We start from the raw sequence: 8,747 nt of genomic DNA, 5'->3' as shown, positions 1-8,747 counted from the left end.
AAATTCACGTCCAATGTCGATTGATGATACCCTCTTGAGAATGCTTATAGGATTTGAGATTGTGTCAAAACCCTGCAGGTGGATTTTAATTAATTCGACACATTCAAATAAGTTAAGCGGTAAGCTCAATGAAATATTTAAAGATATCAATTAAATATTATATGTCAATGGCATATTTAATTGATAGATATCTGTAACTTAACGTGAGAAATTTTATGAACAAGTATAACGAAATGCTCAGATTTAATTTGAGATAAAATAGGGAGTGCAATTATAATATTTTAGTGGAATATATTATAATTTATTAATTATAATTATATCCATAGGTTTGGGCTGATAATTAAATTTATAGGAAGCCCATGTTTTATTTTTCCTAGTTGGTCCCCACTGTAGCACAGAAGCCCAATACTAAAAGATACAGGAAAACCAAAACGGACCGAAATTAGGAGAAGGAGAGGCTTACGCGCCGGCCCACCTAGGGAGAAAACCCTTGGTGTGGCCGACCCTATAAATACACACATAGTGTGTATTTTTGTGAACACAAGTTTTTAATACACCAGTTGACCTCTCTACTCTCTAATCGTTTCTACTAGTTTTGGTTTATACTCTTCGGTTCTTGGAGTAAAGAGACCACCCTCTCAATCCAAGTTTGGGAATTGATGCATACGGTGGAAGATCTGCAGGTTTGAGCTTAGTATCAAACTCGTTGATTCCAGCCTTCGTTCTTGATTATTAGAGATCAATTCAGAAAGATCTCAAGGTAAATAATCTACTTGCAATTAATTGATATATGGTTTATGCTATGGTGATTAAAATTGATAAGAAATTTTTGAAACCCGTCTAGCTATCGTTTATGTCCATGAGGTCCTTATACGCTTCCGCTAGTTGCATGTTTCCAACAGAGTCAAGGTAGTCTGATGAAGACCAAGCTTCTCATATATTTCAAGAAGGATAATCCAACATGCGAAGACTACTTAGTTAATGACTCTATATGGTAGTTACTATTTTAATTAGTGTTTGCTTTCAATTAGCTTAGCTTGGAAGCCAAGGAATAGTTTTCTATTTGATTTTGAAGTAATAGCCTAAGTAGGATTTGTTATGTCTTTCTATGGCTATATAAGCCGAGAGAACATTAGGTTGTTATTCATTCAATTAATAAAAAAACCGAGAATTTACTCTCAAAAACTCCTTGTTGTTTACTTCAGTTTAGATCAAGTTCTATCATAATCCCCCTCCCTTAACTCCCGCTCTCATAACTCTCCCTCCATTAACTTTACTCTAGTTTACTCTTTATTTTTCAATCCAAGTAAGCCCTTAAGTAGGCTTTATGCATAACTGTCTGTTAATTGGGTGGGCCGGGCTCTATCTGTCCTCTTAACACTTTTTGTCGATCCAGATACCCTAATAGGCAATAGTTGACACTAACGTACTTAAAAGGAAAAAAACAAAAAATGGTACATAATTCAAAGGAAAAAAAAGATGATACATAATTAAAAGAAAACAAAAAAATAAAAATGAACTGCAACCTTTGTGATTTTATTTAGGCTTTCTTTTATTTATATCAGTTTGTAGAGATTTAAATCCACTACCATAATTTCCAATTGCAATGTCATTATATATATATAATGTAGGTGATTTGCTAGTAAACACTAGGTGATTTTGTAATTTGCCCCACCATCAGTAAAGAAATACATGGTTGGTTGGCTGGAACCTGCACAAATTAATAATTAATTAATTAATATTTTTTTGGTGCAGTATACATGTACATGATTGAATACTTACAAAGTGGCCAGCATTTAGAATCCAATAAAAAGTAAAATTCTGGTATGATCTTCGAAACCCTTTAATTGCGGTATCATCTCCACAATATAGAGGTACACGGCCTAAACTCAAATAAGATTGTAAGCCATCCCACCTAATTCATATGTAAAATAGCTTAAACATTAAAAACTATAGTAGTGTTAGGTAACCCATATAGTGATAGTTCATGGGAGCCCAAGTCTCTTAAACGAAATTTTAAAACATTTTAATTCTCAAAATATTTGTTATATTTTTTAAAAAGTTATATATTCATAATCAGCACGTAAAATTCTTTCTAACAAGATCCATTGTCGATGAGTTTTATTGGATAAATCTTAATTCCATTGTTTTTTTCAATGGAATTTCAAAAACAAATGAATTCAGAACTAAAACAATGAATTCTAGATCGTGCTTTAAAAAACAATGAAATCTATATTAAAACAATAAATTTTAAACAATGAATTCTGGGATAAAAGAGTGGAAATAAAACTATTTTATTGATTAAATCAATGGAATAAACCTGTTGGGCTCCCATGGACTACCAAACTAATGGGCTACATGTCATTTTCGTAAAAACTATACTTAGCAACTTTAAAAATTGATTTAATTTTGAGAGGGAATGAACTTTTACCTAAGTTTTTCAACCCATGCTTCTACTCCTTTGGTTGAACAAATGAGATCAAGCTGTCATGAAACGTAGTGAAATTGTTTCGCGTTTTTACTTCTAGCCTAAATCATTTAGGTGCGTGTGTATATATATATATAGTATTAATTAATGATTTGGGATAAGTATAAATGTGGGTCCCTTTACTTTCGAAAAGAGTCGATCAAATCTTTTTTACTTTGTTTTGAGTTAAATAAGCTCCTATACTTTGAAGGTTGGGCTCTTTTATTCCTTCATCCAAATTATCGTAAACAAAAAAATTGATGTGTTAATTAATATGTGACATGGCTTTGATTTAAAAAACTGGAAATTAGGTGTAAAATGTGACATGCCTCTTAACAAAAGAACCAAATATAACTTAGTTTATATTAACTCCCAAACAACTCCCTAAAAAACTAAAAATTAAAAATTGAGAAAACCTCCTCATAACAATGGTGAGTGGTGACACGTCCTTCCAAGACTACAAACGAAACGAACAATAGACTAAAACCCAAATCTTGAAATGGTAAAAGAATTCACATTTGAGGAACTTGTAATGTGGGCATTGGTTCTTGAAGCAACGAGAACCAGATCGAAGCGAATAGGAGGAAGCTTTATGCCTAGGGTTTTTTTTGGAGCAAGAGAGAGAGGACTACCCACGACAGACTACCCATTGGACGAGGATCTTGAATCTAAGAATATCACGTCTACCACATGTCATTTTAGTGGTCAATGCCACTTGTCTACCACGTCAATAAGTATAAAAAAATTAAAAATATCACATCAACGCCGTTATGATTGAATGAGCAAGAGAAGTTTGTTTAGGCCAAAATAAAATACAAAGGCTTGATTGACCTTTTTTTCAAAAGTATTAGAGCTTTTTCCGTATTTATCCCTTAATGATTTATTGTGTCATAATAATAATAATAATAAATTACATGTACCTGCCCATTGTACACGACGACATTTACACCTTTAGATAGGAGCTCATCAACCTGAAAATTTGATAAAAGTCATGTCATCACAAAAGTTAGGCTGAAGGAGTGACAAGAACTATTTACCTCTGCAATTCTAGGCTTCATGAATTCATCGGCGAAGCCATTAAAGACCAGTTGACCTTGTCTTCCCCAACTGTCATGCAGCCAAGGAATTGTAGTTCATTCAAATCATATATAGTTCATGATTTTGCAAATTAGATATTTAATATGTTTGTTCACATAAACTTACACCACAGTAGCAGGAATAATTTTTAACTTATCCCGAATAGGACCATTCATGAATTCATTAAAGTCAACGGTCATCATTTCAGCACCATGATCCAACAAAAAGTTGTGGAAATTCTGTAAAATCCAATACTATTGACTTAGAACTCTTGACAAATCCCCTAATTCTTGTACATGAATATGAAAAAAAAAATACATTGAAAGTATGTGTTAATAACCAAGCAACCAACCAGAGGTGAGTTGATTGATAATCGATTGGGTTAGACATATATTTGTTCAAAGTTTGACTCCAATGAGAAGAATATTTCTCAACGGCATTTCAAAAAAAAAAAAAAAACATGCCGAGTGCGCCCCCATATACACGCACTCAGTAGGCTCATACCTTCCTCAACCAACCACACAAGCCCAACTCCTTATCAATAGATCACAACTCCCACATCTAATCGATGTGGGATGTTTGTACCAGTATGTATGTATGTATGAGCTAGGAAAAGTACCACATAAGTGCTATGTTGACCAATGACAGTCTGCATCTCAGACCATGTTGACATTGCATCTGTATACTGGCCTTCCTCAAGCTGTTGTTTTACTTTTAGAGCCAACCTGTTTTTGGACGGATGTAGCTATGCTATAATATATTACTCTATGTAATAAATATATTTTGAGCTTATTTTCTCTTTCAAGATCATTTTTATACTCTTATTTTCAACTTATATCCTCCAAGAAAAAAAAACCATTTGAAATAAAATAAATAACGCAAACAAAAATAAGTGAGAAATTGGGAGTTACAAAACCTGTTTGATATCTTTAAACCATTGTCATCGATCCGAGACATGTCTTTTAGGAGGTTACCCCATGAAAACTATATTTTAATTCAAAATTTTGAGTCATTAGCATTCAAAATTTGTCATTAAAGATTGTGCTATACAATTTGTATGCTACAAAATTTACGTACTACAAAATCTTGAGGAGAAATCCAGCTACTTCCCAAAACCACACCTATATATAGACAAAATTTGATTTTTGTCAACTTTACACTTCATTATTGTGATTTTTATGGCTAATTACGTCATTACCTCCAAGTTGAAGTTTCAATTCGTTAGCTTTAACAGCTTCAAGAGCTGCTAAACCAAGAGCAACTGCAAATTTTCCTCCATATGACTCTCCGAATATGTAGAGAGATCTCTTGTGGAATTTTTTTTCATTGAAAACATGTTTTAACATTGTAATTAAGTCAGTTGCCGCTAGTTCATCACTGTTAACCAGCAAGTCCTCATCCTCAACGTAACTAAACCCTGTTCCAACTGGACTATCCTGAAATTCATGTAAGATATATATCTATCATACATATTATATATTATATGCCATCCAAAAAGATGAAGGAACAAAAATAGTAAATCTATACCACAAATAAGAGGTCTGCTTTGTGAAGCCATGTAAAATAACGAGTATTCGAATCAGCATCCAATGGCCCTATATTTAAGAAATTTCCGTACGCAACTCCCGAACCACCCTAAGTTTAAAATATTAGAATCAAAATCATTTTATTATATATCAAATTCTATGTTGTAACCTTAATTTTGATTTACTTATTAAATACAATTTCTAACTCACAGGTCCTCCTTCAAGCCATAAAATTATTGGCCATGATTTGGAAGGATCATTCACTTTGTTACTGTGAGGACTTATATAGTGCCACCAAAATAAGTGGGCCTCTGCATACATAAAATTGAACAACAACGATGAAAAATTACAAGTAGATGACCGAAACATGAGAAAAAGAAGAGAACAATAAATGAAAGCGAAAGTTCAGAAAAACATATGAGAAAATTATTAACATACTAGGTCGAACTTCAACATAGCCCCAGCGTTCAGATCCATCTTTGTTTTCTGATCTTGTAGCAGAAATTAGATGAGAGTCCAGCAAAGAGAAAAAATATACCAGGAAGAGAAGAAGAAGAAGGAGAAAATAGTGTTTATCCATTGATTCGAAGTAGAATTTCTTTTTTGAGAGAAAGAAAGTATTGTATTAACTCTAACCAGAATTAAATTCTGGAATATAAAGGGAAGAGATTGAAGCTGGAATGTTATATAAAAGAATACAAGAAGTTAGGGAGAGCGACGGCCAAGAGATGCAAGAGCATCTGCCAGCTTGTTTTTAGTTTGAAGTAGAATATTCAACGTGGAGGAATGGAGAGCTAGAATGTCGTATATATACGTTTGAAGCAAAAGAAAGAATCTATTGACGACTTTGTAAACAAAATTTAATTGTAAAATAACTTTAAGGAAGAAACTTGCACAATTTATTTGTGCACAAAAACACAGCATTGTTATAGTTCTACAATGCCAATCTTGATACACAATAATCCTATCAAAAACCTATAATTCCAAATTAGCATTCCATCATATATGCGTTGGAATATCAGATAGCACGATTGTCTTTTTTATGAAGGAATCATATTTGTCGTTTTACTTTTTTGGATCGCAAGTATATTCCAATATGCTTATATTTTTTTCTCCGTTTTTTAAAGTAAATAAATTTGAATTATATATCTCATCCATATATTTATTATTTGATGCTTTCCAATGAAAAGCATATTTCTCAAAGGTTTTTTTTTTAAAAAAAAAATCAAGCCAACCGTCCCAAGACCTACAAAAAATGTAAGCAAATGACAAATGTATTAGCATAAAAAATCACGTAATTAATTATCATTCCGATTTCTCTTAATGGAATTATTGTATCTGTTTGGTAGTGTGTTTGCACTGCGTTCAGGTGCACCTCACCTCACAACACCACAGTTTTTTGTGACACGCCAAACGTTTTTATAGCAGAACTCACCTCACAGCACCACAGCTTTTTACCTCGCAGCACCTCACCTCACCTTATAGCACTCTCAAACGCTTACAATATATGATGAATTGTCCCATGTAATCAAATTAGGTCAATTATTTTATTTTAGATTAATGTACAATGTAAACGTTAAGTGATTTTATATTAATATTATTAGTCATCTAATATAACCGTAATTTAGACACGCCAAATGCACCTCACATCACGGCACCACAGTTTTAAAAGTGATGCGTCAAACAGCTTTTGTGTTCCAACTCACCTCACAGCACCACAGTTTTATAACTCACAGCACTTCGTAACAGTTGACAGCACTCTCAAACAACACCATTATTCTTATTCCACAAACTCAATGGGAGGTAGGATAAAATTGGGTCGGGCTAGGCTGAGCCGCTTTCTAGGCTCGGTCCATTGTTTTCCTAAGAGGCCCAAGCTTGATAGTGAAGAATTATTGAATTTGGTGATTGTATATCATTGATTTTTTTTACTTTCTTGTTGTATATATATATATATATATGTGTGTGTGTGTATGTGTGGGACCCAAAACAGTAGGTCTCACTTGTCATTTCACTCATCCACATCTTTAAAAAGTCGTGCGTATTTTAAGTGCGTAAATTAGGTGCGCATAGGAGAATTCCTATGTATATATATACAATATATATACACACACAATGATAACATTTAAATTCTAAAAAGGCATTCAATGCTATGCTCTAACTACAAAAATCACCAGGGATTTGGGGTCAGATATGATTCACAAAATTTGTTGAAGTTGCTCCTAATTTTGTGGGATGCGTGTGGTGATTTTGGGATGTTGATAGGTTAGCAAATTCTCCTCTTGATTTGTTGAAATCATGGTCATAGTGTAAGATCACCTTCCTTTTTGATAGTCCTACTATATCAAGCCCCCTCAAGATGGAGGCAGAATGAAGATGGATTCCCAACTTGTTGTAGAGAAACAAGAAGGATGCACGTGATAACGGCTTGGTGAAGATATTCAATGTGCATGGCGTGTCCATGAAATATAGATTGGTAGACATGTAGAGAGCACTAAATTATCACAAAATAACTAACGAGGTTTAAGAGAATCCTGATGTCACGAAGTATGAAAGTAAGCCAAGTTAAGCTATAGAGCAATACTCAACCATGTAACTAGAGCAAGCTACTCTAGGTTACTTTTTAGAGCACCAGAAAATGCAATTAGCCCCTAAAAACACACAAAAACAAATAGTGCTTCTCTGAGTGATCGAACAACCAGCCAATCAGTATCTGAAAATCATAAAGAGACAATGGATTTTGAGAGAAAAAGCACATACCATATTCATGGGTGCTTTTGAGATAACGGATGATCCACTTAACATCTTTGAAATGCAACATAGTAGGATAATTGAAGAATTGACACACCTTGTTGGAAACATGGATGATGTCGGGCCGGATGGAAGTTAAATATCGGAGAGCACCAACTATACTTCGATAAAGATTGCATCCACAAGAGTATCATTGGATGCATGCATGTGACTTGTCTTTGAGAGTCATAGAGTGGCGTTGAGGGTACTTTCACTCATACCAGTCCAAAATAGCAAATCTTTGATATATTTAACTTGGGAAAGAACAAGCCTGCCATCAAAAAATTTAATCTCTACCCCCAAGAAGTAGTGTAAAACTCCTAAATCTTAAAATAGCAAATTTGAATCCTAACTACATGATGAGTGTGGTGATAAAGGGAACATTGTTACCTGTGATCCCAAAATATCATCAACATAAACCAAAAAGCAAAACAATGGTGGAGTATTGCTGACGAAAAATGAAGCGAGAAGAGTTTGCTTTGCTACAAGAAAATCCAAGATGAAGGAAGAAACGGGAAGGCGATCAAACCATGTGTGAGGAACTTGCTTGAGGCCATAAAGATATTTATGAAGAAGACACACATGATATGCCTGTTGAAGAGCCACAAAACCGGGGGTTGTTCCTTTAAAAGTGGTAAATCTAAAATTTTATTATGCAAGAGAAATGGTAGCTTAAAACTTTTTCCCAATTGATAACTAGCACAAATGGGTGGTTTAGTTGTCCAACTAGTAACATCAAAAACTCGCCTTCCTTCAGTACAGATAAGATCCTTGAACTTGGATGGCCAAGTTGTTGGTACCACAATGAGGATGAGTTGCTACTCTTTATTGCTGTAAATGCCTCTTCGAGACCTAGATCTAGTGCATAGAGTTGGCCTCGTTATTCC

General features: G+C 34.0%; 1 protein-coding gene across 1 annotated transcript; it reads right to left on the bottom strand.

Annotated features, from left to right (window-relative positions):
- Positions 1–1,639: 1,639 nt before the first annotated feature.
- On the bottom strand, positions 1,640–5,650 carry LOC119992400 (serine carboxypeptidase-like 51). The gene is made up of 13 exons (XM_038839065.1): positions 5,509–5,650; positions 5,281–5,381; positions 5,072–5,179; positions 4,743–4,980; positions 4,622–4,665; positions 4,461–4,528; positions 4,164–4,269; positions 3,671–3,783; positions 3,505–3,574; positions 3,388–3,438; positions 2,432–2,484; positions 1,783–1,915; positions 1,640–1,711 (listed from the first exon to the last, which is right to left on the bottom strand). Exons 1-13 carry the CDS (start codon positions 5,648–5,650, stop codon positions 1,640–1,642), a joined length of 1,299 nt encoding a protein of 432 aa, XP_038694993.1.
- Positions 5,651–8,747: the final 3,097 nt, after the last annotated feature.

Source organism: Tripterygium wilfordii, chromosome 23 (genome assembly GCF_013401445.1).
Source record: "Tripterygium wilfordii isolate XIE 37 chromosome 23, ASM1340144v1, whole genome shotgun sequence".
Lineage (NCBI taxonomy): Eukaryota > Viridiplantae > Streptophyta > Magnoliopsida > Celastrales > Celastraceae > Tripterygium > Tripterygium wilfordii.
The sequence above is the reverse complement of the archived record's forward strand: the minus strand, read 5'-3'. Positions and strand labels throughout refer to the sequence as shown.